General features: G+C 56.2%; 12 protein-coding genes across 12 annotated transcripts; 6 read left to right on the top strand and 6 right to left on the bottom strand.

Moving 5' to 3' along the window:
• Nucleotides 1-240: 240 nt before the first annotated feature.
• On the top strand, nt 241-874 carry C8Q71DRAFT_697794 (DUF498-domain-containing protein; the record flags this gene model as incomplete). Its single annotated transcript, XM_047919988.1, has 3 exons — nt 241-553; nt 604-704; nt 761-874. The coding sequence occupies 3 exons, from the start codon at nt 241-243 to the stop codon at nt 872-874; spliced, it is 528 nt and encodes a 175-aa protein (XP_047785150.1).
• On the bottom strand, nt 857-1842 carry C8Q71DRAFT_40645 (uncharacterized protein). Its single transcript, XM_047918357.1, has 3 exons — nt 1701-1842; nt 1292-1649; nt 857-1163 (listed from the first exon to the last, which is right to left on the bottom strand). Exons 1-3 carry the CDS (start codon nt 1701-1703, stop codon nt 1048-1050), a joined length of 477 nt encoding a protein of 158 aa, XP_047785149.1. The 5' UTR covers nt 1704-1842; the 3' UTR covers nt 857-1047.
• Nucleotides 1843-1859: 17 nt separating this feature from the next.
• C8Q71DRAFT_732183 (NADH dehydrogenase, alpha subcomplex, subunit 8) lies at nt 1860-3188 on the top strand. Its single transcript, XM_047922246.1, has 5 exons — nt 1860-2062; nt 2201-2288; nt 2363-2435; nt 2489-2548; nt 2608-3188. The coding sequence occupies exons 1-5, from the start codon at nt 1903-1905 to the stop codon at nt 2695-2697; spliced, it is 471 nt and encodes a 156-aa protein (XP_047785148.1). The 5' UTR covers nt 1860-1902; the 3' UTR covers nt 2698-3188.
• Nucleotides 2960-3579, bottom strand: C8Q71DRAFT_852833 (uncharacterized protein; the record flags this gene model as incomplete). Its single annotated transcript, XM_047926858.1, has 5 exons — nt 2960-3015; nt 3081-3105; nt 3166-3263; nt 3322-3358; nt 3412-3579. The coding sequence occupies 5 exons, from the start codon at nt 3577-3579 to the stop codon at nt 2960-2962; spliced, it is 384 nt and encodes a 127-aa protein (XP_047785147.1).
• A 191-nt stretch (nt 3580-3770) lies between these two features.
• Nucleotides 3771-5189, top strand: C8Q71DRAFT_732176 (Tho complex subunit 7-domain-containing protein). The gene is made up of 4 exons (XM_047922245.1): nt 3771-3955; nt 4020-4274; nt 4333-4477; nt 4525-5189. Exons 1-4 carry the CDS (start codon nt 3868-3870, stop codon nt 5093-5095), a joined length of 1059 nt encoding a protein of 352 aa, XP_047785146.1. The 5' UTR covers nt 3771-3867; the 3' UTR covers nt 5096-5189.
• On the bottom strand, nt 5159-6419 carry C8Q71DRAFT_719874 (beta-lactamase-like protein; the record flags this gene model as incomplete). The annotated part of the gene is made up of 3 exons (XM_047921322.1): nt 5159-5989; nt 6045-6160; nt 6209-6419. The coding sequence occupies 3 exons, from the start codon at nt 6417-6419 to the stop codon at nt 5159-5161; spliced, it is 1158 nt and encodes a 385-aa protein (XP_047785145.1).
• Nucleotides 6420-7532: 1113 nt separating this feature from the next.
• On the bottom strand, nt 7533-10965 carry C8Q71DRAFT_698404 (uncharacterized protein; the record flags this gene model as incomplete). Its single annotated transcript, XM_047920019.1, has 4 exons — nt 7533-8033; nt 8099-8289; nt 8346-10271; nt 10338-10965. Coding segments are annotated over 4 exons (3246 nt in total), but the record flags the coding sequence as incomplete, so codon positions are not given.
• Nucleotides 10966-13995: 3030 nt separating this feature from the next.
• On the top strand, nt 13996-16032 carry C8Q71DRAFT_852829 (uncharacterized protein; the record flags this gene model as incomplete). Its single annotated transcript, XM_047926857.1, has 4 exons — nt 13996-14500; nt 15014-15626; nt 15707-15896; nt 15961-16032. 4 exons carry the CDS (start codon nt 13996-13998, stop codon nt 16030-16032), a joined length of 1380 nt encoding a protein of 459 aa, XP_047785143.1.
• Nucleotides 16033-16134: 102 nt separating this feature from the next.
• C8Q71DRAFT_732162 (uncharacterized protein) lies at nt 16135-17263 on the bottom strand. Its single transcript, XM_047922244.1, has one exon. It carries the CDS (start codon nt 16808-16810, stop codon nt 16232-16234), a length of 579 nt encoding a protein of 192 aa, XP_047785142.1. The 5' UTR covers nt 16811-17263; the 3' UTR covers nt 16135-16231.
• C8Q71DRAFT_732161 (60S ribosomal protein L35) lies at nt 17264-18283 on the top strand. Its single transcript, XM_047922243.1, has 5 exons — nt 17264-17327; nt 17480-17528; nt 17582-17686; nt 17741-17891; nt 17946-18283. The coding sequence occupies exons 2-5, from the start codon at nt 17491-17493 to the stop codon at nt 18027-18029; spliced, it is 378 nt and encodes a 125-aa protein (XP_047785141.1). The 5' UTR covers nt 17264-17327; nt 17480-17490; the 3' UTR covers nt 18030-18283.
• A 147-nt stretch (nt 18284-18430) lies between these two features.
• Nucleotides 18431-21567, top strand: C8Q71DRAFT_40477 (Pkinase-domain-containing protein). The gene is made up of 6 exons (XM_047918348.1): nt 18431-18840; nt 19133-19328; nt 19387-19997; nt 20049-20882; nt 20942-21075; nt 21125-21567. The coding sequence occupies exons 1-6, from the start codon at nt 18832-18834 to the stop codon at nt 21378-21380; spliced, it is 2040 nt and encodes a 679-aa protein (XP_047785140.1). The 5' UTR covers nt 18431-18831; the 3' UTR covers nt 21381-21567.
• A 377-nt stretch (nt 21568-21944) lies between these two features.
• Nucleotides 21945-25306, bottom strand: C8Q71DRAFT_732152 (uncharacterized protein). Its single transcript, XM_047922242.1, has 5 exons — nt 24743-25306; nt 23930-24582; nt 22682-23725; nt 22296-22624; nt 21945-22236 (listed from the first exon to the last, which is right to left on the bottom strand). The coding sequence occupies exons 1-5, from the start codon at nt 24948-24950 to the stop codon at nt 22149-22151; spliced, it is 2322 nt and encodes a 773-aa protein (XP_047785139.1). The 5' UTR covers nt 24951-25306; the 3' UTR covers nt 21945-22148.
• Nucleotides 25307-25530: the final 224 nt, after the last annotated feature.

Below are 25530 nucleotides of genomic sequence, written 5' to 3'. Positions count from 1 at the left end.
AATAGAATTCGTTTGCGCTCAGGCCGGGGCGCGATATGAGACAGACTGGGCTAGGACTCGAGAGCAGAGTATGAGCACACTTCGGCCACTGAGATGGTGGCGGTCAACGTGAAGGATGAAGTCGTCTGTAACAGACGCGCATTCTGTGGACACTACAAACTGTATTGGACTCTTACTGATCCCATCACAAACAATTGTGAGGTCGCGCATACCGCGCTTCGCCACTCGATCTCCGACGTCATGTCTCTCCGACTGCTGGCAAAGGCGACCCCGAGGCAGGGCATCCGTGCAAGCTCTCGCACCCTGCACTCATCTGCTCTGCGTCGCAACGAGGCTGGAGGCTTCGGTAACATCCTCGCAGGTGGACCCGCTCCCCCAGTGCAAGTCAAGACCATAACAGATGAAGGTATCGAATTAGCAGACGGCCTCATCCTCCCCGGCGCGTCCATCTTCTTGGACGGCAAGGTTTTCCTGTGGGATGTCCCGCAGAAGCAGTGGGAAGGCTGGGATAAGAAGCACTTCGAGATATTCGATGTCGCGGTCCCAAAACCAGGTGCGTGTGTGCGCGTCATTCGTTCAACCCTCGTTTGACGTCTGAGATAGAGCTTTTGCTGTTTGGAACTGGGAGAAAGGTTGCATTCGTGCCGCCCATGCTCCGTCAGCATCTCAGCTCAATGGGTATACAAATTGATGTAATGGACACTGTACGTCTCTTTTTTGTTGCCAAGGTTTGTTCACTCAGAGCTTGCATCACATGTAGTGGAATGCATGCTCGACCTACAATATGCTGGCTGAGGAAGGTCGACACGTAGCTGCGGCTCTCTTGCCACTGGGTGCAACTGCCCAGCCGTGGCGATCTACACCATCGCAATGAAAGCTTTCCAGAAACATTCTCAGTCACGGTGCACCACAGACCATCAGGATAGTCACCTGGGTACTCAGCGCAGCGACGACGAAACTGCTTGTGCTACACAACTTGACTACAACGGGGAGTGTCCAAGAAAGCGTCCAGAAAGCATACAAGATAACACAGCACAGTTGAGGTCTCTACTCGCCTTCCGGAGGCGCCTTGCGTTTTCCTTTCCTCGCCGCGGCAAGCTCCGCTTCTTCATCTTCCTCATCCAGGAGTGATGGGGTGGAGACTTGCACAGGAAGCAATTCGCCTGGAGGTCGACGTGTTGGATCAGGGGAAGCTCATATACGGATGATTGGGAGAGTATCGTGCATATGATCGTGTGTATGACATGTAGCCACAACCGTGTGTCGTACATCGAGGAGAGAATGGACTCACCGTCGGTGTCCCTGAACTGCACATACAACGCATCCCAATTCGTGAGACAATTTCTGACTTGCATGTCGTCCTCGAGGAGCTCGTAGATGCCCGTTGGTCGCCCCCGCTCCTTGAGAGCTCTGCATAGCTCGAAGTCTTTCACGCTCCCGGCCGTAGGCACAGTCCAGTCCTGGGCGTCGTCGACGTTCATTGCGGACTCGGATTTTGGATTTGGGGCGCGTAGGACGGGTGCATTGAGCGCCATCAGAACATCCTTCTTCAACGAACCGATCGTGTCGTTCAAGGAGGCCGTGAGGAAGACTGAGAGCTTGTGCGTCTTCACCGGCAGAATGTATGCCTTGGGCTGGGCTTTTGGTGGCTAAGACTCAAGTCAGCCACGATGCATGCTGCGGTTGAGTCTGACACGCACCATGATGTACAGCAGTTCAGAAACGCGTCGTGCCTATGCTATCCAGTTGAACGCGCGTACTCGTCCTCGTCGAGCACAATGAAGCAGGTACGCGCAAGCGCCCACATCCCAAGCGCCCGGTCCCGCATTCGGGCGAACGGGATTGGCGCCCGCAGACCACCGTGACGGTTGCGTTGTCGTCGACCTCTGGAGACTCACCACTATGAGCAGCAGGTACCACGACCCGTCCGAGTCGGCGCAGCCGTACCGGGACCCCACTCCCCTCCCCGACAATGTGCCCAAGGTGCAGGAGCTCGGTGCAACTAGCGCACCGCTCAAGAGCGCGGCTTTCTTCCTCGGGGCGTACTGCAAGGATTACAGCGGTGTGTACTCGTCCGTTCAATGGGTTGCTTAAAACCGGTGCTGTGCATGTTGCTCTGCGCGTATGCTAGAGCCAGTGTCTGGGCAGTTCTGGGTAGGAAGGAGTAATCGAACGGATGCTGATATGCGTCGATTTATAGAGGACTTCATGCTCTGCAAGGCGGAGAATCGTGACCCGGAGCACTGCCTGAAGGAGGGGCGGAGAGTGACGAGATGCGCTATCGACCTGTACGTACCCTTTCCCCTCGCCTGTCCGACTGACGGTGTGCCATAACGATGTCCTGACAAAACCCGTCCCTCAGCATCACGAAGATGCGTGATAGCTGCGCCTCCGAGTTTGAGCAGCACTGGCAATGCCTAGAGAAGCACAACCAGGTCTGTCCTACACTCTGTTGACATATCGCCTTTACCTATCGTGACCGGCGCAGGAATACTACCCATGTCGGAAACCGGAGCGCACTCTGAACCAGTGCATGTTCGAGAAGTTTGTACGTGACCTTCATACCTATCTGCACATTGACCCTCAGTATTGAGCGTTCAACCGTAGGGCCTCGTCAAGACTATCCCTGGCACGTTGGAGGGAAAGACGCCCATTCATGAAGTCCGCAACCCTGTCTTCACCACTATACAGAAGTAGCCTGCCTGATCAAATAAACGCCGGCCTGCTGGACGTGTTGCATATACTTCGCGTGCTATCTTTGCCATGCGGTGAGGACCGCACAAAAGTCACAACGGTGCCAGATAGACGGCAAAGTTGATGCATCAAGGTACGGGTACATGGCACGGACAGCAGGGTAACAAGATCGATAGCGAAACGAGTCCTTGTGTCAACGAAATCCTAGGCTGTGGGATATAGTATGCAGGCCGGGAGGACGGCGTCCTGTGCTCGCGGGCCTGCCTCAAGGTTCCGAGTCTTCCTGTGTGAAGCGCAGGATGAAGTTGACGACAATAGCGACTGACGGAAGCATATGACATGAGTCCAGTACTAAGGACAGCGGATAGTAGTTGGCAAAGACTCACCCAGTAGGGCGATACACAATATTGTCTGCAGATATATATATTTCAGCATTGTTTCCGTGCCTGAACCAGTCCAAGCGATACGTACAGGCCCAAACCTGTCGTCGTACGGCCCACGTCCACCTTTGCGAATGGACGCCGCCCTCCAGTGGTACGTGTAGAGAGCGTACACCATCACGGCCATAGCTTTAGGGGTGTCACACGACCAGTAAGCGCAGTTCGCCTCACGATGGAGAGCACTCACCAACCACCGAAAACATCGCCGCGCTGATTTTCCCAACCTAGAGATGCTTCAGCTAGTGCTCGCCAACCACCAGCCCTCAACCCGGCTTACCTTATCACCGAAGTTGAGCAACCCGACGGCAAGCCCGCCGAGGACTACGGTAAAGTGCAGCCACGAAAGAAACGTCCGCTCATTGGCGAAGGAGACTTTGGGCTCGACCCGGACGGGCAGAGCGATGCGCTTCGCCGCTGTGCGCTGCAGCAGAGGCTGCGTGGACATGGTGGAGGGAGTGCGCAAGGTTTGCGGTGTTACAGTACCTAGGCGAAGGCGGGAGTTAAGGGTGCATGGCCTAAACGGGCACGAACGTGCGCGACGTCACTGGTCCGCTTATTCGAGCCCGGGGTGTGACTTAGAGTCTAAAGATAAGATAACGGCGTGACTATGCGTTCTGAGGATTGTCACAACGCTTGCGCGTCACGCGACGTTCGAGTTCTTGTGGCGATCTCAATTGTGGACTAGGACCGCTGCTGCTTCTTTACTCTCTTCCTCCACCCGCACCGTTTCGCAATGTCTTCCACAGGAGATGCAGCCATGAACGAAGCATCTGCTGACGAAAAGCCCTACACCGCACCGCCGATGACGGTCCAACAAGAAGGTACGACTCTGCGATCCGGGCAACTCACGGGGTCGCTCCATATCACGTCTTCACCTTCTTACAGACGGTATCATACACACCAGAATCACCAATGACGAGAAGGCATTGCGTCGTGTGACCCGCAAGTTCCATAGCTACACGTCTCTCGCATACACCGCTGGGCCAGACCCGACGCCGGCAACGTCGACAGTGGACGATGCGCGCGAGGCATTCCTCGTGGAGCTCGCGTCGTTCCACCTATCTCTGCAGAAGAATTTGATGGTGTGTGAGGCGGAGGCGAGGCAGGTGGAGGAATATCAGAGGGAGCGAGAACGAATAGGTGAGTCGCGCAGACCGTTCGGACGGACCTCCAGCTGAGTTGTATGATCCTTCGGAAGCCTCGGACCATGCGCGACTCAGAAGCGAGATTGAACGCCTAAAAACAGACTTGGAGGACGCCCAGTTACAGAGGAAACGGAAGATTGAATACGACGCTATTGCGGAGAAGATCAATACACTGCCTAGTAGAGATGAGCTTCAACGGTGTGTGATGTACATTGTCGTAAAGACCTCCGCTAATACTGCAGTAGGACTCTTGAAGCCCTTGAGAATGACATGGCTGCTATCCGATCCGAACATGAGCACCAGACGCATACCATTCAAGCCCAGAAAACAGCCTTGGACTCTGTGATCGTGGACCTGAATCAACTTCGCGTTCTGGGCAAGCAAGATCCCGCAGATGTCTCCAGACCTTCCACGCCTCCACCCGAGATCACTGCGCCCGACGAAGACGTCGACATGGACGGTTCCGCGAGCGTGCGCACACGCGAGGAGTCGGGCGAGCTGAAGGAGGACAACTTCAGGGAGATGCCCGACAACGACAAAGAGTCCGACGACGTGCCATTGGCGGCGAGGTTGCACCTCAATCCCGGCGCGCGTCCTTTCGTTCCTACCAGGTCGAGGACATCAACGCCTGCATTGCAGTCTGCTCCGTCACCGGCGCCACCTCCACCATCAACAGAGGACGATGACATCGAGATGGGCGAATTGGCTGAGGAGCCGAAGGATCTGAAGGCGAGGAGGAAACCGCGGGAAGAGGAGCTGGAGGAGGGTGAGGCAAGTGACATGAGCAGTGAGCTGTCTGACCCTCCTGACGATTGAAGAGTTGATGTCGCGTCGTTGTTCTGCTCTACTTGCTTTGAATGACTCCCGTACTCTCTTTAGTTAATTATGCAATTCTACATCGAAACTCATGAAGTCCCTTGCACAGACGACTGGCCCGTCATACTTTTGCATTGCCAGCCCTCTGATGGCCTCCATAATATTCTTCGCCTCTTCACTCTCGCCGTCGTCCACATAGCGGGCGGAGAAGTGATTGAGCAGTAGTTTTCGTGCGCGTATCCGCTTTGCGAATGCACCCGCCATCTGTGGGGTTGAATGTCCGCGCGACGTCGACTGCGCCTCTACACCCTCGTAAGTGTCTCCGTCCTTCGTCCGGGGGTCAGTGCCGGGCAAGTGCGCATTTGTGGCTTCATGGATCAGGAGATCCGCATCAAGGGCCAAGTCGGTGATCGGTGAAGGGTCGTAAGTGTCGCCCAGTATAACCAGCTTGCGTCCTGGCTTCCTTGGCGGCCCATGCAAGACCGTACCGTCAGGTAGCTCGATACTCTCTCCATCTTGTAATCGCCTCATCGTACTCATTGGCGCTTTGTTTCGCTTGAGGTGGGGTATGTAGTCCTTCGGGTTGATTTTGCCTGGTATTGGTAGCTCAGTGACCACGAACCCTACGCAGGGGACCGAGTGCAGGATAGGCGCAGCGGACACGCTGACGATATCGTCGCGGAATATGTCCTTCCACACGCCGTCTGTCTGCGCGATGTTACGTCCTGGTCGTTCGGGCAGTCGCAGAGGGAGCTCGGTGTAGTCCCCGTCCGAAGGATCGGAGGGGAAACGGAGTTCATGCACCACGTAGGGCGCGCCGAAGTTTGTGTACGAATAGAAAGAACCGGCGCGGATGAAGGCTCGTGTGCCCAAGGGGCCATATATCTCTAAAGGCTACGCAGAGACTTCATGAGATGACCTGCACGATGTTTACAGTGTCTACACATACCTGGACCTCCTCTGTAGTGCTCGACTGTAGTCTTGTGTCCTGTGCGACGTCAATCATACCCCCTGCACCGTTCAGGACAGCAGCCATGAGGGGCAGAATTCCAAATATATGGTCGCCTGCCGGGCGCGTCAGTCACGTAAGGTTTCAACGAAAGACGGACTAACCATGAGTGTGGGTGATGAATATCTTCTTGATATTTTTCCCCAATCTCACGCTGCTCTTCTGTATGCGATGTTGGGTCGCCTCGCCGCAGTCGAAGAGCCAGGTATCGCCGTTGAGACGCAAGGCGAGAGCGGAGTGGTTGCGTGATGAAGACGGTGTAGCGGACGCAGTCCCGAAAACGGTGACGTTGACAGACGATAGAATCTGTGGCATGTTATGAACGTTCTTAGCTCGAGGCGCAGCAGGTTCGTGGATGGAACGGGCGACTATGTGCGGCCAGTACTTCGTCGAGTAGGATGCTCTCGAGAAGTGGAGTCGGAGTCGAAGACCGAACATAAGTCGCACTGTCCATCATGTCAGGTCTAGTAGTCATGTACAATTCACTGAGTAATCGACTCATATGATTTTCCAGTTTTTCCCGCCAGGTTTTAGCAGAGTGTCCCGCCCCGCCGAATTCGGCGAGTGGGCCAAGGCCGCGAGAGGAAGACCCTCTTGGGAAGAGTGTGTGGCAGGGATGGATGGGGCAACGGTGTCATCTAATGCAGTAGTCGTCGGGTAGCCTAGTACGTAGTTCTATGGGTAATTGTGATGTTGTACTAGTGAACGCTGTCGCCGTCAAGAAGCCGATGCGCGTTTGCGCTATCGGCCGGCGGCTAAATGGACGCCCCCCTCCCCCTCCTCCTCCTCCTCAGTGTCTCACACCGGATGAAACTTTCGATCCTTCAAGTGAAAGATCGATAAAATTGACAAAATCTTTTTCACGATATTTCGTATGAAAGATTGTCAATAAAAGTCAGAAACAATCAATGAATCATTCAGACTCGAAGTATCAGGAACAGATCACAGAAGGATTCATTGACAAGTGTCTTTGATCTGTTTGTGATCCTCTAGGCAAATGATTGAGAACATGATTTTGAAAAATTCTTAACACTATGTGGCTCAATTGTTCTGAAAAGATTGAAAACAGATTGTCACATGGGGCAAGGGGTTTCCATCAGTGGCAATTCAGAATATCGACCCCCCGCAAAGTGCGCGCCATGACCCCGAAAACCCGCCTACAACCAACCAACCTTTAGCGCCCAGAAGTCTGCAAGCGCCGGAAGGCGAGTAGAGTGAAGGTGGGGACTTGGGTGGGACCGGCGGTGTTCATGCACGTTCATGGCGCAGAGTGAGGCAGCCGAATCGTAGAAATGATATTACAGAGGTCTTGCTTGAACTATAGTAGTTTATGGTAGTATCTATGGCTTAGATAGGGACAATAATTCACATCGAATCGAACATTAGGACGGGCCCGGGGAGGCTGAGCGTGCCGCGCCGCGCTCAGGCTCAGAACTTCACGCGTTTGCTTGCACGCTTTGCAGCTGAAGGCTCACCGGGACGCTTGCTTCCCGCTGTGGCCTGAGCACCCTGGTGTAGCCGCGCTTCGGCCTCTGCATCTGGAATAGGATATGCGCGTGTCGCGCTGGGGGCGATTGCACCGACCTCGCGCGGATCGACGTTGATTGACGCGATGAAGCCTTCGCTGAGGCCTTGCGTGCGATGGGTCTCCGTGTCCCAGTGCTGAGGATGTGACTCACGGATGTGCTGGAAGATGCTGTACTTCCAGAAAACCGGCTTCTGTTTTGTGTGAGGATCGATGTCGCAGAGCTCGCAATGCAACGGAACGTTGGTTGACGGCATACGCCCCGAGTGCTTCTTGGCAGATGCGAGGGAAAATTTGTGCGCGCGCGAGCAACTCGACGCTGGTTGATAGGATGAAGATGTCTTCTGGAGGCTGATACCGCATCCAGTTCGCCCGCAAAAGCCGCAGGGATAATCTGCATGAACCTTAATATTGAACCGCTGAGTCAGCTACTGACGCACTTGAACAGAGAACGAATAGCAGCTCTTACACGTTCGCGTAGGCTTGGCTCTGTTATCCCAAGCAGTGCTCGCAGGATGTGCTCACTGACATGCGTACGGCACAGATCGGGCGTGATGATGCGATTGCATTGATAGCATTGAACACGATTGCCTGTAACACCGCTCTCGTTCTTCTGCGCAATCAGCCGCATCACGCCGTCAAGGGCAAATGGCGAGTATCCTGTTTTCCATTGTCAGATCCACTGATTGGCTTAGCCAACTAGTACGCAGACGTACCATGTCGATCAAGATACGGAAATCGTTTCAATTCCGCAGGTCCATATCTCGGAAGCCGGCTCAGCAGCGCGCTAGGCTCTATTGTCTTGAAAATACTCGTGGTGAGCTCCTGTAGGGTTTTATGGTCCACGGCGCATGTATGTAGTGCTCCCCTGTCATGAAGCACAGTCCGCTGAGCAGGAGGAAGGAGCGTCGTAGGCACAATCGCCATATCGACGGGCTGAGCAAAGGCGCCAGGAACTTGGACTAGGAGAGCATTCCGTGTCCCATCCTCGGCCTTCTGTGCGCTGCGTGACGCGGCGCCTGCATTTGCGGGGTTGAAGCGGACGGTTTCACCTGTCCAAAGCCACTGTTCGTTGGCACCCGGCGGTGGGCCCGGGGTATCGTCCGAGCTCGGAGTCGCAGGCTCATTTGCAGGCCCGGGTTCCGGCGGAGGGCTAGCACCTGCTTCTCCGGTGCCGGGAGCGGACATGGATAGGACTTGACCCGTTATCTTGACATCCATTGACGCCTCCTCCAGGTCTGCCTCAGTGACTTGCGCAACACGATTGCCTTTTCGCTCGATGCCCTTGACTTGGACGAATCCAGCCGCCACGGAATCAAGTGAGCGAAGAGGCGCCAGCACAGTATCCCCTACATTCACGACATCTTCTCCTGTGAGCTCCTCGCTCTCAAGCTCATTCGCCCGGAAGACGCGCGGAAATCCTCGAACACGACGCAGCCGGTCGACTGAGAGACGACCGCCCGCTGGATCGAAGAGCCCGCTGACGATGGATGCCTTGTGAAGCTCTTTAGGGTCATTGCCATCATCATCTGGTACGTGCAGCCAGTCGGAATCCTTTTCCTGTGACGTCTGGATGTTGCCATTGGTGTCTGGATTGGACAAGAGGTCGCTCAGCTCCATGTTGACCAGATCAGGGTCGATGAACTCGGATTCGGATGCGGATTGGTTGGCATTCATACGCGGTTGGATGGGTACGGAACCCGTTGACATGGGTACGGAACCCGTTGAGTCTGGATCAATGACAATGGAGCGATCAGGATCCGTGGACACCCCTGGGTACGTGTCGCCTCGCGGCTTCATGAAATCAACTCCAGGGTGGGAGAGCTTCTCGTCGAAGTTGACTTGGATGCCATGCGTATGGAGTGTCTTGTCAGCAGCGATGAGCCCTGATCGCCAGACCGTCTCCAGACATACATTCTTCACGACCATGTCCCCCTCATAGAACCGCGGATTAACATGATCCACACCTTCCCGTCCGGTGAATGATCGGCGGCGCTGTCCACGATTCCAGTCCGGATGTCGGTTGTAGATCTGGATGATGTCGGCGGATATTGCAAGACGTTCGGCAAGCTGCGCCATATCGCAGTTACGGTCGTGTGATTGTGTGCGTACTTCTGCGAAGAGCTCCTCCAGACGGTCGCTCCCAATCTGATATAGATAGAAGGGCTTTGTGTCATCCAGGAGCTGCTGTCGTGCAACACAGACATAGACGGCCTTGATAAGCGCTTGGATGTCACTGTAGAGCTGATTTGACATGAATGTTGATCCGTGTTGCAGGTACAAGATGAACGCCATGTGTGCGAACTTGGCGAGGCATGTCAGCTGCTGCGAGAGCGAGAGAGAGGGGTCTATGAAGGCGTCCAGGAGGGATTGCCATAGGCTAGCCTGGAGGCAGATAGCCTGGTACGTGAGCATCGCTGTCGGGCTGAGGTCCGTTGGATTCATGTTTGCGAGTTCTACAACAGCTTGTAGTAGTTTTGTGGCGCGCGGAACATTCTGATGGTCAGCCGGGTCGACCAGGATGTCAACGCTGGCTTTTGTGTGGCCCGGCAGCATTCGCAGGAAGTTCGTGACCACAATCCGATTGATCACGGTCCCGTTCAGTACTGATCCTTCTGCGCTCCGTACATGAGTTGCGACGCCTGCCACAGCATAGATAATGATGTCAACTCATCATCTAGATGTGAACATTCATCGCGTGTACGTACGTTTGATCAAGTGCTTGGGATCTGGTGCATGGACTACATCTCTCTTCCCGCAACGTAGATTGAGCCCCTTCAGCGTTGAGAGCTTCCGGTACAGTGCGCTTGAACGGTCAAACTCCCGGACCATCAAACGGTCATAGCACGCTCCCCGAAACGTTGTAGCCCCATCGCATGAGAACGTCCAGAGATCTCCATATTCATCGGAACCATGGATGGACCAGTCATCGATAGACGTGTCCAGTATGTCACCAAACTCCTCGGCTTTCTCAGCCTTGCATGATGCTGACAGCCCGATTGGTAGGATGTGGTAATTGTCGGCCCGGAATGGCGCCATGCCAAAAACCGTACCGTCCGTGCCATAATGACACGTTGGCGTGTCACTGTGCATAGCCCGCGCCACCTCTAGGACAGTATCAAAGCTTGACATCGACATGTCGAGGCCAGCCGAATGCTCCCGACACGCACCGACCATGCTGTCTATGGACTTCACCCAGCGCATGCGCCGTTCGATAGCAATTCCGTCCGCAGACAACGAGTAACCGCACCGCGAGGACTGATTGTGAGTACGTCGTGGGAACTGGGTTTGGATATTATAAACAAAGTCTGCTGATCGTGGTTTGCCCGTTGATGGGCGAACAGACGGTGTCTTTGCGAGCCGATGGAGGGAGGAGGCCGACAGTAGTTTGCAGTGCTTCTGCACTGCGAAGAGCCCGTTCCGTCCTGCGTAATATTGGATCAACCGTGCAAGATCAATGTCCGACTCGCTATGGCCTCGTGCTTGGTAGACGTTGTTGACCGCCTTGAAGAATCGCTCCAGGATCGCGTTGGGTCCACAGCGTTGCTTGAGCGCAATACGAACGAGGTAATGTACCTGCTTGACATCATGCGTCGCAATCGCTTTCACGAGGCGCTTCCAGTCATTCAGTTTCCGGGTTGTTCGCTCAAGCTTCTTTTTCCCAGCCTGCTCCTATTAGTGCACAAATTCGCACCAATCAACACGGTCCTCTGGAGGAGTGGTTCATTTACTCACCCTAGATCGGAGCTCGCTCAATTCCGTCGTCTTGTTGCTCAAGGCCTCCGTATACTGCACCTGGTTGAGCCAGTTGTAGGGTGTATGCGGAGTCCACGATTGAGAAGCACGGTCCGAGAGTGCATGGAATGTCTTTGACACCGGGATAGACAAACATGGTGGGCATGCCTCCTCGTCATTGGCTACAGCTTGCTCACAAAGATCGGACTGCAGCCAAAGCTCGGAGCCACTCTTCTTCAGACCACCCACGTGGAACCCAAGGTGCGGTCCGCAATCACGGTCCGTGTCCATGAGCTGCCACGGAAATGTCTTCAGTACAGGTCCTGCGTCCCACTTGACAGGGACGCCGTCGCACGCGCGCGTTGCGTCTGCGTCCCCATCCGAGTCGGTCGGCCCAGGGAATAGGCCGTCTTGCTCTGGCGGCAGCGATGTTTCAGCTTGGCGCGGAGTGGGTACGGGAACCGATCCAGACACGACGGATGACGAGGCTCCTGCAAGAGGCGAAGCAAGAGAACATGAGGGGTCTGTGGCCGGAATTAATGGATAGGTGGATGGCGTGCTGGCAGTCGTTGTAGACCGCTGAGGGAACTCAGGGAAGAGTTGACTTCTCGTGCGGTCCGTCTCCTCTTTCTCCTCCTCTGCTCTCCGTTTTTTCATTTCCACCCTGTGCCTCTTACTTTGCAGATGCTGTCGCATGAAATAACTGCTCGTGTCTGTAACCGTGACAGGTAACCCGCAGCCTGCGCAGATCACGGTATGATAGCCATGTCGTGGCTCAGGTGCGTCTCTGTCCAGTTGGGACACGTTGTCCGCGAACGTTATTGGCGGCTCAACGGTGTCATTGTCCACAGTGGCATTTGATAACCCTACCACGGCGACAGAGTCTCCCGGGCCGACCTCGCTCAGAAGCTCTCCAGCGTCGTCATCAGAAGGCATGGGGAATGTCTCCTGTCCTCCCGCCGCAAAGTCGGGCGCAGAAAGTCGCAGTAAGCCGGAGTCACTGATGAACTCACAGGTACTCGACCCCTCCGAGACATCCGAGGCATAGCTCCCACCGAACCCGTCACTTTCAGGCTCGACGCTGTCATACCGCAAGCCAACACCATGTGCAAGATGCCGGATGCGAGTGTAGTAGTGGATAGGCGTAGGTGGGGAGTACAAGTCGTCCGAAGGATAATCCTGCGGCATAACATGTAGACTCCGTAGACTTGGAGCTGAGGCACAGTAGATGCAGGCACAAGCGCCTAAACACAGTCGCGTCCTCGTCGCGTCGTCGCGTAGACACGTCTTACGAATTGCGATGACATACGCGTTAATTACATACGCACATTTGCTACCATATACGAACAACTTCCTATTTCTCCTATATGTACGCCCCCTCTTCGTGTAAGACTTGTTGGGACATGTTTCATTGACCTCTAGATGCGAATAAACAACCTTTCGTGACGGGAAGTGTCCAGCACGGTGGACTTCGAGGAAAAGTGCTCGGAAAAGTGTGTGTACCCTTAATATCCGGACCCCGAAAACCTGCCTGGGGGTTACCCGGGGGGGAGTCGATATCGGGCGCTAGAGTTTTGGAGACCCCTTGACATGGGGTGTTACAATCTGTTCTCAATCTTTCAGGCTGTCACAATCTGTGCCAAATCCTTCCAGCTGTTGAAATCTTGGTGAGATTGGAAACAATTTGTATCCCAGGAGTTCAAAACAATTTGCCCAAAAGGATTGACAAGAGATTGTGACACTAGCTGTGACACTGTGCCACTTCCCTATGACAGAGCAGTGAAGGCAAATATGCCAAACCTATGATAAGCTGCCTTCTGCTGGTATGCTCAGTCAATTTTGGTCCCTCTTTCATTGCATCTGGACATGCACAGGTCTGGGACATGTTCATTAGTCATATAATGAGATGCACATCTCTAGGAATGTACAATCACAAGTACAACCCTGTACACTGAGTGCATCTAATGAGACTCATGTGATGGCAGGCAATGAATGAATGAGGGACCAAAATTGACTGAGCATACCAGCAGAAGGCAGCTTATCATAGGTTTGGCATGTTTGCCTTCACTGCTCTGTCATAGGGAAGTGGCACAGTGTCACAGCTAGTGTCACAATCTCTTGTCAATCCTTTTGGGCAAATTGTTTTGAACCCCTGGGATACAAATTGTTTCCAATCTCACCAAGATATCAACAGCTGGAAGGATTTGAAACAGATTGTGACAGCCTGAAAGATTGAGAACAGATTGTAACACCCCATGTGACAATCTGTTTTCAATCTTTTCAGAACAATTGAGCCACATAGTGTTAAGAATTTTTCAAAATCATGTTCTCAATCATTTGCCTAGAGGATCACAAACAGATCAAAGACACTTGTCAATGAATCCTTCTGTGATCTGTTCCTGATACTTCGAGTCTGAATGATTCATTGATTGTTTCTGACTTTTATTGACAATCTTTCATACGAAATATCGTGAAAAAGATTTTGTCAATTTTATCGATCTTTCACTTGAAGGATCGAAAGTTTCATCCGGTGTGACGCTCGGCCCGTAGGGCAGGCGGGCGCCTACGCGATCTTTAGTAGGCCCTCCACTCAGTCCGCTCACTCAGCACCGTTGCTGGGTAGCCTCACTCATGTCTAGCAGACCCATCGAGCCGATGCCCACCTCAAACTTTGCACATGCCGACGAGAACAGCCCAGTGGTCTCTGCTAATAACGGCGAGACACGCACACGACTCAGACCTCTGGACTCGTCGTTCGTTCGCCTGACTCTGGTTGGCTCCGTCGTCCTCGGCGCGATCGCGCTGCTCCCATATGCCATCATGCGCAGACGATTCCTCGCCCTAGAGCAGCGCCTAGAGCGCACCACGACCGCCAACGCCGCGCTGCAACATGATGTGCAGAAGCTGCTCGAACAAGACGCCGTGAGGCGGAGCGAGCGCAAGCAGCTGGGCGGGCTGATAGCGGAGACGAAGAACATCATGGAGGAGGTGCGCAGGGCGGGCGATAGGCGGGAGTCCGAGCAGCGCATGCTCAACGACAAGCTCGTCCGAGGCGTGCAGGAGCTGAAGTCACTCGTCGAGAGCACAGAGGCTGCAGCCGAGGAGCGTCACTTGGTGGGGACCAACTTGAAGTTCCGTTGGCCAGGCTTGAAGAAACCTTGATCTCGGTTTGCGCTCTTCAAGAGCCTGGAGACACCACGTATTCATTATATCCCCATTCGTTGCGCGTACTGCTTTTGACGAGACATTTCAACAGCTCTTGGACATTGTACCAATACTCCTCAGGCTGTATCTCTTCTTCCCTCATGTGCCATACCATTGCTCGCAGTGTGTCTCTCAATGATCGCGATGCGATCATTCATGGATGTACGATGTACGACTAGCCGGATCTTTGTACAGAATAAACAACGCATGTACTGTATTTCCTGAGCGTTGGGCTTCGTGTGTCTGAGAGTTGAGTTCCATACTTATCTCACCACGAGTACACTGCACCAACCGACGCTCCCCATCGCATTATCACATAATGCATGCGCATTATTAGCTCCCCCCACGTATCGTAATCACGTACCACGTGCCGATCATATACACACCGTGCGGCAGGCAGCTGGACGCGTCAGTTGCAGTCCACCCTGCTCCCTGCCCCTCCCAGGTCAGGATACAAGCAGCCAGCCAGCCTCAGTACTTCCTTCCGAACAACCACCAGGAATGCCCTCGTCAGACTCCCGAGAACGCGACGGCACCGAAGCCTTCGTCGCGCTGCTCGCCCTCGGCGTTATCACTGCTGCGCCCTACCTCCTCGTCCGCCGGCGACTCTCTGCCCTCGACGCCAGCCTCCACCGCATGAGCTCGAAGATGACCGCAAAGTCCCGCGAGATTGTCAAGCTCCGCAATACGATCGCTGCGCTGCAAGCGACGCAGATGGCCAAGGAGGCGGGGAGTGCCGCGCTGCACCGGGATGTGCAGGCGCTCGCGGCGGCGGTGTCCATGGTGAAGGGAGATACGGAGGTCATAATCGATGGGATGGGGGAGCTGAAGAAGATAGTGGGTGACCTGCGCATGAAGGCGGAGAGAGACGAGGACGCACGTCTGAGGAATGAGGAAGCGGAGGCTAGGATCCAAAAGGCCCTGGACGATATCAGGCAGGTGGTGGCCGCACTGCAGAAGACGACAGAACAGAAAGAACAGCTGCGTATCGAGCGTGAAGAGGCGCGATACGAGCAAGTCATGGGTTTCCTACAGCAGTACCTTCATGCGCATAACAGGTAGGATCTACTTCATCAGTATCGCTCCACGACGACGTCGCCGTCTATGAGCCTCGCTGCTGCTCACATGGGGCATCTAGGACTGTTTCATCTGCATTCCGCGACGTGGGCAGGTCGATGGGCGACGTCGCAGCATTCATGCACGAAGTCGAGCTGCTGCACGGATACGTAGCCAGTCCTGGCGACAGGCGCGGCATCGAACGAATCCGACAGTTCGCTAAGAAGCTGCAGGAGCTGCCCAATGCCTTGCCGGGTTGCACGACTGCACAGGTGCGCGGATCTCTAAAGCAGACGAGGGGCGACTCGCTGAGGTTGGATCCACCTACTTACATAGCTCGCGGAGAACCCGCGCTCGGATTCGCCACCGCCTAAGGGAAATGAACCAAGCGATCTGTTATCCCATTAATCATCGACTACAAGTTTTTGGTAGGATGGGGTATCTGGAAGGACGGGGAGTATCATCAGAAGACTGTATGCTTTATCACAGGCCGGGGACGCTGCATCCGCACATTTGTAGTCTTAGTCCGCACATCCACGCACGCGATCGCCGCCACATTTCACTTCGTCCAGCCATTTTTTCGAGACTAATAGCAGAATGCATTGCATCAGTACCTAGTACATCGCGATCGAGGGGCACCGCAAGGACACACGACCTTGACATTCTTCTGGTGTGGCACGAGGAACTGCTCCATCAGGTCCACCTCGACCTTGCCCCATCCCGCGTACTCGCCCACGCGCATCTCCTTACACCGCCGCACGTAGAACGCGAGGTGGTACCGGAGCACGGCGGGCCACTCGTACTGCGTCGCGATCTTGACGAGGTGGCTGCTGTAGCGGAAGAAGTAGTAGGGGAGCATCGTTGGCTGGCCGCGCGCGAGCCCGTGCAGGGTGAGCACGGAGAAGTACGCGTTGAGCGGGACGAGCAGCGCGTCGAGCGTGGGGTAGACGTCGACGGCGTGCGGGGCGGAGCGCAGCGCGTGTGGCGATGCGCTGTCGTCCAGAGAGGCGTCGATGAGGTCCCACTGCGCTTCGAGGATGCGTCGTGAGTCTAGCTTGTAGAGATCGCCACCTGGGAGAGAGTGGTTGAGGATGGACGACATCGTGTCATCCTCGACGTGCGGGAAGAGGTAGAGCAGGTCGCGGGCGGTCTGGCCTGGAGGATACGATTGAGACATCGCAGACATGGTAGCAGCAAGAGCAGAGAGTCCGAGGAGCGATCGAGAAAGCGGGATGCCCGGGGAGGAGACAAAACCAGGCGGATCTTATAGGCCAGAAGAGAAGCTCAGCGAAAATGAACAAGGGGAGCTTCAAGGGCCACATCTTTTTATTGATCGCGCGGCAGACGCCCTCCCATGACGCAGGGAACACCATAGACGACCAGTGTCCCTGGCAGCTGCTGTAGTCGCTGTAGGTTCGAGCAGTTCTCATCCTCACGAAGATCCCAAGCATTTGCAAAGCGAGTCCGTATCAGAGTTCAAGGGGACAGTCGTGAGTTGGCAGGCTAGACTCGCGCCACCTTCGAGCTCAAGTTTGGCCTTGGTTTGGCCCAACTCGTGGCCAAAGTGGCGGTAAATTCCAGGAAAGGCAGGTGTCGACCGTGGGACTGTGGCTGGTGCAACTGCACAGTTCATGCACTCCGGATCCCACGCTTCATTCCCCATTCTCGGATCGGCGCGCACACCCTCCACGACACCCCTCAAGGTGAATACGGCCGTTCTGCGCATCGAGGCTCTGTCGGCGACGTCTTCATGCTGCCGGGACCTGTTTGCATGCTTGGCGACGTTTCCGACGAATCCCGATGTGCTCTGTTTCTCGTGCAATGCGGTTGTACTGAAGTCGGCTTGTGTTGATAGATCTCACCAAAATGCCCGGCAAGGTCAAGGCGTACGAGCTCCAGTCCAAGTACGTCTCCGTGCTGCACTGCTCTGCACGTGGTATTGAGGGTGGAACACTAGGTCGAAGAATGACTTGTCGAAGCAACTTACTGAGCTCAAGAATGAGCTCCTGAACCTCCGGGTCCAGAAGATCGCTGGTGGCTCTGCGGCGAAGCTGACAAAGATGTGAGTGACGACGGTTTTCTCTTGTAGGACGTATGTATTGACTTGGCTTTGCAGCAACACTGTCCGCAAGTCGATTGCCCGGGTCATGACGGTGATGAACCAGAAGCAACGTCAGAACCTCCGGGAGTTCTACAAGGACAAGAAGTACAAGCCTCTTGACCTCCGCCCCAAGAAGACGCGGGCGATCCGGCGGAGACTCACTCCTGTGCGTGTTGTGAAATTTATGCTGTAAGTGTATACTGATGCGATCCTGGTGCAGAACGAGAAGAAGCAAAAGACCCTCAAACAGCGGAAGAAGGACATCCACTTCCCGTTGAGGAAGTACGCCGTCAAGGCAGCATGAGCGCAGCGTCTGCTGCTGGACAGGGAGCGGGTTCTTTGACTTTATTTTCGACTACTGTATGCTGTACGCCACCACCGACCCTCCATGCTTGCTATGCCATGTGTCGTCTCATGCAGACAGAGAGTGTGTCGGATCAGACTGGCGGCGCTGTAGCGGTGGCCGACGCCATACATAATGAGGCCTGAACGGGAATGAGTAGATGCGGGATGTGAATGGGATGAGCAGGTGCACATGCACGCTGGATTATCCTGAGCTTGTGTCCGGGTGCCATCAGCGTGTGAGCCGGAGGCTTTGCCGTTTCATGCTGGTGAGAGAGTGGTGGCCACCGCGGCTGGCGAGCAGCAGCTGAGGGCAATAAATGGGGAATAGGGCGGGAGGAGATGCAGAGAACAGGGCAGCTGCGGGCGTGTGCCGTTTGAGGCGATGGCGGGGGCGGGAGGACAAGGCCTGATCGTGGCAACACCGGCCGATCTCCGCTTGCCCTTGCCTCACGTCATGCCTTTCCGCTGACCAGCCTCGACGCGCCCTCTGCCTCTTCCCTCTTCCTCCTCGTCCTCCCCCTCGCCGTCCCCCGTCTTTTGCGTCCTCTTCGTCGTCCACCGCGGCCTCGCCGTATCACCCTAGCGACAGACCTGGCTTCTCCATCTTCACTCGCCTGAATAGGCAGGCGCCGCGCCCGTGCCTCTCGCTACCATCGGCCCCACACGTCCGGCGCACGCGTCAAAGTCCCCGTCGCCCACCACCCTGCGTCCAGGGAGACAGTACGGCAGTTGACGATACTGATTAGTTGACGACCACTGTGATGAACAAGGTTAGTGATCCCTCATGTCCGAGCTGGCTTCTCGCGGGGCGCGTGTTTGCAGATAAAGTCATGCGGGATAATGACATCCTGCATGGTGAGCCCGTCCTCATGGGCCCTGCACGTGTGTGGGAGCAGAGGTCGTCGTCGTTTGCGTCAGGGCTAGGCTACAGGCCCGCCTCCCGCCGCCTTTCTTCTTACCCCGCCCCCCGGCGAGTCGCCCACAATGCAGCGCGTCGTGTCGTCGAGCTCCAAATTCCTGCGCAAGTCGAGCAGCTCTGACAATGGCCATGCTCCTCCACAGCCAAGGCAGCTCACCAAGTCCCCGCCGCCGTCCCCGGCGCGCGATGTCAAGCGTGCACCAGAGCCCTACCCTATCCCGAGCAACAACCCCGCGAGCCAGTACACGCTTCTCGAGAAGCTGGGCACGGGTAGCTTCGGCACGGTGTACAAAGCGATGCACAACGAGTCCAAGCAAATCGTGGCTATCAAGCAGATCGGTCAGTATTCTGTCAGTGCGCTTCTCAGGGTGCAAACATCATTGACGCTCTGCGCTAGACCTCGAGGACTCGGACGACGACATCTCTGAGATTCAGCAGGAGATCGCAAGCCTCGCGCAGTTCGACTCGGAGTACGTCACGCGTTACTATGGCTCGTTCGTCGTCGCATACAAGCTGTGGATCGTCATGGAGTACCTTGCCGGTGGCTCCTGCCTCGACCTTCTCAAACCAGGCGTTTTCTCAGAGGCGCACATTGCGGTCATATGCAAGGAGCTTCTGCAGGGACTGGACTACCTTCACTGCGAGGGGACGATCCACCGAGACATCAAGGCTGCGAACGTACTTCTCTCCGCATCAGGAAAAGTCAAGCTCGCAGACTTTGGTGTGGCGGCTCAGTTGACAAATACTCTGCGACATACATTCGTGGGCACGCCGTTCTGGATGGCACCCGAGGTCATTCGGCAAGCGGGCTACGACGCGAAGGCGGACATATGGAGCTTGGGCATCACTGCCATCGAAATGGCAAAGGGCGAACCTCCATTGGCGGAGTATCACCCAATGCGGGTATTGTTCCTCATCCCGAAAGCGAAACCACCGATCCTGGAAGGCGCATTCTCGGCTACCTTCAAGGACTTCGTCTCTCAGTGCCTGACGAAGGACCCGAACACCGTGAGTACATGGTACTTGACTACATGAACTGGTATCTAATCCGCATTGTAGCGTCCGTCTGCCAAAGAGCTTCTGCAACACCGATTCATTCGGAGTGCCCGCAAAACGTCTTACCTCACTGAGCTCATTGAGCGGTACCAAGACTACCGTGCTCGTGCACCAAGCAAGGCCCCGCAAATGTACCAGGCAACAGTACGCAACAGCGGTGCATGGGATGGCACGCTCCGGAGCGACTGGAGCTTCGACACCGTCCGGACAAATTCAGCTATGGGCTCGATTCGGAGTATGGCGCGGGACCTCCTGCCGCCAGAGATGATCCCGGACGAAGACGAATACGACGACGACCCCTCGATATACGACAACGAAGGTTCCATCGACACGACAGCGGCGACTTCTGGCGGGAGCGCGCCGCTTGCGCTCGGGATGAACGCGGGCGCGCAGCACTCGACGGTGATCATCCGGCCCCTGAGCCCGCCTGCGGACGAGAAGGCCGTGCCGTCGCTCATGTCGGACAATGCCAGCGACGAGACGGCGGGCAGTGCGGAGCCTGCGACGCCCCCGATGAACGAGCCGCCGCCTGCTTATACCGGCTCCGTGCGCACGACAAGAAGGGCGAGCTATCAGGCAAGGAATAACCTGAACGGAACTGTGATTGGTGAGGCGGATCTGGGCACGGGCGTAGACACGATCCGGCCCGTGAAGAAGGTGGATACGGTGCGCTCGTTGAGGATGAGCGAGGAGTATGTCGGGACGACGAGAAGCAGGGAGAGTAACTCCGCGCCGTCTTCTCCGACGAATACGAAGTCACACAGGAGAACTGCGAGTGAAGCGGTGAAGGCGGGCAAGTCCCTCATCGATGAAGTGCTGCTCCCAGTATTAGAGAGGGTGCGTATAGGCTGGATGTTCATGTTCGTTGGGTTGGATGATTGATTTTGTTCTACTAGGCCACGAGAGACGATATGGACGCCCGCGAGATTGAGTCGATCAGCATGATCTCCAGAGGGTTCGAGGAGTTGAAGGAGGTCAACCCCGAACTTGCCTATAACATTGTCCTCGACCTACTTTCCGGCATCAATGAGTGAGTGACCTTCGCTCTGGCTTTTCTTCGCCTTACTCACCTATTCTAGGAATTCTGCCATGCGCCAACACGTCCAGACGGCGCGCGGTCTCTTCCCTCACAGACGCATCATTCGCAAGAGCGAGATGACGGCGAAAGGCCTTGTCGTCACCGAGGAAGAAGAGATCAACGGTCTCCCCTCGTCATCTACACCCATACCAAGCGACGGCGAGCCCGGCTCACCGACACGCAAGTCACCTATTTCCGAACTGCTCTATATGCGCTGGCTCGAGGGTCTCCGGCTGAAGTGGCCGAGCATCCTCTAGCCCGGGTGGGGTCCGCCTCCCCTACCCTCCCCACCCTGTTCCATATATCGCGAACCTTACACGTTACATGACCGCCCATACCGGTACCTTCTCACCCACCTTCGGACTCGCTTTGGAATCTGCCCCTCGCATTCATCCTCGTTTACGACACGCTCATGAATCTTATGACTTGCAATGCGTACCCGGTTCACACTGAAGCCTCTTCCATGCCCCGCACCCGCCCCTAATCGTCTCTTGGACACTTCGCCCACCCGTAATTATGTTTACTTACACTGCCCCGGGCGCGACGTCTTTCCTTGTTGTTCGCCATTCGCTACTCGCTGACCGCTTGCGTCCCTTGTTCATAGTGTACGGGCCGCTCGATGCATTTTCAATCATACAGTGCCCCTAGTTGCCTGCTCGGTTCTACAGTATTCTGCTCTGCTTGTTCTGAGTGCGTGGTTGATCCGACGATGTTGTAGGCGGTGGTCTGTCGGTATCGCGTGTATACCCCGGTACTTACGAGTTGATGTACGAAGTCGAAATTCAGGCTGTATGTGCATGCAAATATGATCACGCCTTGGGCCAGTCTGAGTCCGTCCATCCATCCATTGTGAGCAAGCTATTGTACAGTGGGAGAGCTATGATACACCGGGCAAGGGATACATCCGACGACAATAGTATGATGTGATAAGTTGAGTAGCGAGGATCGACAGCAACCGACGAGCAAACAAAGTCTAACATAAGGGGTGTAGGGTACGAAGGAGGGAGGCGTGAGGACGTAACGGGTCATGACTTTTCTTTTTCTTTTCTGCGCCATTTGAGCTTGGACAGGAAGTTGCGCTTCTTCTTGGGAGGCTCGGGCGGGGTATCCAGCCTGCAGTTGCATGAGTGAGAATACGCGAAAGAGGACAGGAATGCAAGTCAGATACTCACTCGTCGACATACACCGGGTAATCCGGTTGAAGCTGCGCCTTCGCCGCCTCGATCTCCTGCTCATATGTGTCTCGGAGCGACTCGGGCACGCTCAATTTCCGCCGCCACACCGCCATGCTATTGGCAGAGTTCGAGAGGAGGAATGCAAAGACGATGACCTGCACGGCGGGGTCGTACGACGTGACAGACTCTTGCAGGACGCGGTCAAGGGTGTTCTGGAGCTGCGACAGGGGGACCCAGTCGAAGGCCGGCTGAGCTGTACCCGGCACGCGGTAGTCAGCGTTCGTGACGAGCGCGCCGCGCTCGCGCGTCTCAAGGAATCGTTGCAGCTGTGGGACCGCATTCAGACTACAGCCATAAGCGCGAAGTGAGCCGGGGACCCTCACCCCGATCGTGGCGAGGCCGTTCGACATCGCGTGTATCCACTTGAGCAGGCTTGAGACCCGCGGGTCCTTGTCGGGGTTGAACGACCACCGTATGCGCAGCTTCGTGGGTCGCTCGCGCGAGAACAGGGCACGTTCTGCGGGGAACAGGGCCTGCCCGTGCGAGGTGGCGAATGAGTTCTCGCCGAGGCCGTTCCGTGGGGGCTGCAGCTCGAAGACGGTCGTCTGCGTCGACTGTGGCGTGCCAGAAGCCATGGCAAATGTCTTGGAAGGTGATGAGTGCGTGCCAGCGGTCCATACAGCAGGATGGTATGCGGCGGGGGTCACCGACGCAGCGGGTGGAGCAGCAGAAGGGTAGTGGGCTGCCGGAGGGTAGGCGGCAGCAGAGGGGTGGAAGCCTGCAGGGGCGGGGGGCGCAGCAGGGGGAGGTGGAGCGCGAGAGCCAGGGTGGTCGCCCTGGTAAGATACATTCGGAGAGAAACGCACGCGGTGCCCGTAGTCCGAAGTCGGAGCGGGCTGCTGTCCCCAGCCTGCGGCTTGTTCGCCTGTCCCCCACCCGTACCCATACGCGTCCTGCTTGCCCCGCGCATCATCTCCCTCTCCCTCATCTTCCTCTTCCTCATCCTCGTACTCATCCTCGTCCTCGTATTCATCCTCCTCTTCCTCTTCCTCCTCCAGGATCGGATATGGCCGGTCAGTGTCGTATGCAGCGTTTCCCCATCCAGAACTGCCCCAACTGTCGGACTGTTGCACTGGCGGTGCGGAATGACTGCCCGACCTGCTGCTCTTCTTACCACCACTCCCATATTGTTGTTGCTGTTGACGCTGCTGGTGCTGCTGCGCACGCACTAAGCGTGCCTGCAGCGCCTGCTGTGCTTGATGTTGAGCCAACAGAGCCTGTCGCTGAACCAGAGTCGCCTGTTGTTGTTTCTGCTGCTGCTGCGGGAGATGGCGTCCGATCGCCGCAGCGGACTGCTGGTACAACGCTGCCTGCTGTCGCCGTTCCATTCCCGCAGGCGAGCTCATGTACGTCTGGGACTGCTGCTGCTGTGGAGGAGCACTCTTAGCGTGACCCGAACTCGGATGCGTGAGCAGCGAGCGGAGACGATCGGTCTGCTGCTGCGGGGACATCACAGGCCTGTCCTTCTGAGGCGCAGCAGCGGCGAGCGGGAGGACAGAGGAGGGTGGCGCGGACGGAGGAGGAGGGAGAGGGCTCGCAGACGCAGAAGCAGTAGTAATAGCGGTAGTCACCTTCAAGTTGGTCGACATGGCCTCGCTGCCCCAGTTCCTCCAACCGCCTCTGCCTCCGCCTTGTGATTGAGCACTGATTGTGGGCGCTTGCATGGGGGGCGGTGCTGGTGGAGGCGGCTGATGTGCGGCTGCAGCTGTTGCAGACGAGGACCAGGCAGAGGCATCCTGCGAGCCCGCGCTAGCGTCTGGCCATGCATCTCCGCCCGCGTCGCCCCACGCCTCTGCAGTCGGCGCTGCCCCCCACAGGCCCGCATCGTCATCCGCCTTGGCGGCGGGCGAACTATTTCCCCAGCCATCCGTGGGACCCCAGCCTGATGCGGCCTTGACGGCGGGCGACTGCGATGCCCGCGAGATCAGAGCCGGAGCCGCGCCAAAGCTCGCTGGGAGGCCGGCGAACGTCGCGGCGGGGGGCGCTGATGCGGCGGGGGCAGCAGCAGTAGCCTTGGCCTTCTTGTCCTTCTTGGTCCGATCGGCTGGCGGTGCAGATGTTGCCTGATCGTCCGAGCCACCGACAGACACGCCGCCTCCTCCTCCCCAGTCGAGATCATTCGTCTCCCCGCCGCCTCCCCACATATCGCCTGCAGCATCGGCACCTGTGCCCCAGCCGCCGCCGTTCGCACCTCCAGCGTTGTCCTGGGCACCACCCCAGCCGCCTTGTGATTGAGACACAGCGTTGCGGCGAGCGCGAGGCATGAAAGAGCGGATGCACGGGCACGGGGATTACGGGGCGACGTAGGGGAAAGCAGCATTGTTTTTATTAAAGCATTCATGTGAGTTTACGTTTACGTGGTGTAGATAAGCGCACTGACATACCTGGAACGACCTGCTGACTCTCCCCGTTTTCGACGATCGCCTCCGGCTCGGACGCAACAAGTACCGCTGGGGGTGGTACCAGCGCGGTTTCAGCGACTGTAACAGCTAAGGGCGGATCGACAGCGTCTGGCTCCTCTGCTGCAGGCGGCGACGCAGTCGTAGGTTTGTCTTGAACCTTCTGTTTGGTCTTTTTGCCTCCTTTTGCCATGTCGTGCGGGTGAAGTCGCGCAAAATCCCGAAGGCGTAGATTTTGAAGATATCGGTATCAAGTACGACTTCGCGCAAGCAGTTCAAGGGGCTTTGCTGCCAGATTCGACAAAGAGGAGTGTGTAGATAGCAAGACCCGGGGCGCTGAGAACGAGGAGGCTACACGAGGCATCTTCTGACCCACCTGAGCAGGAGCGTAGACTCTCCGCTCAACGGCAGCCCTCTCCTCACCTTCTACCCGTGGGAAGATTGTCCGATACGCAAGGAGCGCCGGTCGGGTACTTGTATCAACACGACCCCGAGAATCCATAGTAGAGTGGCCAGATGAGCATTGTACGTGAGGACAGAGTGCTTCGCGAATGGTATATTCTCTATCGAGCTGCCCTGTGTAAGTAACTGCGACGCCAGAAGCAGCAGACGACGCGCCTGTGGCGCAACTCAGATAACCACATGACCGTGTAAGCAGTCAGAGACGCCCGTTCGACGCTTGCCTCAAGCTCGGACCGGGAAAGGCACTCAAGTAACTCAACCACTGGTAATTACCTACTATCTGTGGGGACGATATGGACGTAGACTTAGCA

This window comes from Rhodofomes roseus (genome assembly GCF_022264815.1).
Source record: "Rhodofomes roseus strain CIRM-BRFM 1785 chromosome Unknown C8Q71scaffold_1, whole genome shotgun sequence".
Taxonomy (NCBI): domain Eukaryota; kingdom Fungi; phylum Basidiomycota; class Agaricomycetes; order Polyporales; family Fomitopsidaceae; genus Rhodofomes; species Rhodofomes roseus.
This window is presented reverse-complemented; position numbering and strand designations above follow the sequence as displayed.

Excerpts from the sequence above, each read along its gene's own strand:
- C8Q71DRAFT_732161 (XM_047922243.1), top strand. The coding sequence starts at position 17,491 with ATGCCCGGCAAGGTCAAGGCGTACGAGCTCCAGTCCAA. Across the intron at positions 17,529-17,581 it reads GCGTACGAGCTCCAGTCCAA|GTCGAAGAATGACTTGTCGA; the intron begins GTACGTCTCCGT and ends GTGGAACACTAG. Across the intron at positions 17,687-17,740 it reads GCGGCGAAGCTGACAAAGAT|CAACACTGTCCGCAAGTCGA; the intron begins GTGAGTGACGAC and ends TTGGCTTTGCAG.
- C8Q71DRAFT_40477 (XM_047918348.1), top strand. Across the intron at positions 19,329-19,386 it reads CGTGGCTATCAAGCAGATCG|ACCTCGAGGACTCGGACGAC; the intron begins GTCAGTATTCTG and ends GCTCTGCGCTAG. Across the intron at positions 19,998-20,048 it reads TGACGAAGGACCCGAACACC|CGTCCGTCTGCCAAAGAGCT; the intron begins GTGAGTACATGG and ends TCCGCATTGTAG.
- C8Q71DRAFT_40645 (XM_047918357.1), bottom strand. Across the intron at positions 1,164-1,291 it reads GCAGTTCAGGGACACCGACG|GCGAATTGCTTCCTGTGCAA; the intron begins GTGAGTCCATTC and ends GTCGACCTCCAG.
- C8Q71DRAFT_732152 (XM_047922242.1), bottom strand. The coding sequence starts at position 24,950 with ATGGCAAAAGGAGGCAAAAAGACCAAACAGAAGGTTCAAGACAAACCT. Across the intron at positions 24,583-24,742 it reads GAGTCAGCAGGTCGTTCCAG|GCGGCTGGGGTGGTGCCCAG; the intron begins GTATGTCAGTGC and ends CTCAATCACAAG. Across the intron at positions 22,237-22,295 it reads TACCCGGTGTATGTCGACGA|GCTGGATACCCCGCCCGAGC; the intron begins GTGAGTATCTGA and ends ATGCAACTGCAG.
- C8Q71DRAFT_732183 (XM_047922246.1), top strand. The coding sequence starts at position 1,903 with ATGAGCAGCAGGTACCACGACCCGTCCGAGTCGGCGCAGCCGTACCGG. Across the intron at positions 2,289-2,362 it reads ACGAGATGCGCTATCGACCT|CATCACGAAGATGCGTGATA; the intron begins GTACGTACCCTT and ends CCCGTCCCTCAG. Across the intron at positions 2,549-2,607 it reads AGTGCATGTTCGAGAAGTTT|GGCCTCGTCAAGACTATCCC; the intron begins GTACGTGACCTT and ends GTTCAACCGTAG.
- C8Q71DRAFT_732176 (XM_047922245.1), top strand. The coding sequence starts at position 3,868 with ATGTCTTCCACAGGAGATGCAGCCATGAACGAAGCATCTGCTGACGAA. Across the intron at positions 3,956-4,019 it reads GATGACGGTCCAACAAGAAG|ACGGTATCATACACACCAGA; the intron begins GTACGACTCTGC and ends ACCTTCTTACAG. Across the intron at positions 4,275-4,332 it reads GAGGGAGCGAGAACGAATAG|CCTCGGACCATGCGCGACTC; the intron begins GTGAGTCGCGCA and ends ATCCTTCGGAAG.
- C8Q71DRAFT_732162 (XM_047922244.1), bottom strand. The coding sequence starts at position 16,810 with ATGTCTGCGATGTCTCAATCGTATCCTCCAGGCCAGACCGCCCGCGAC.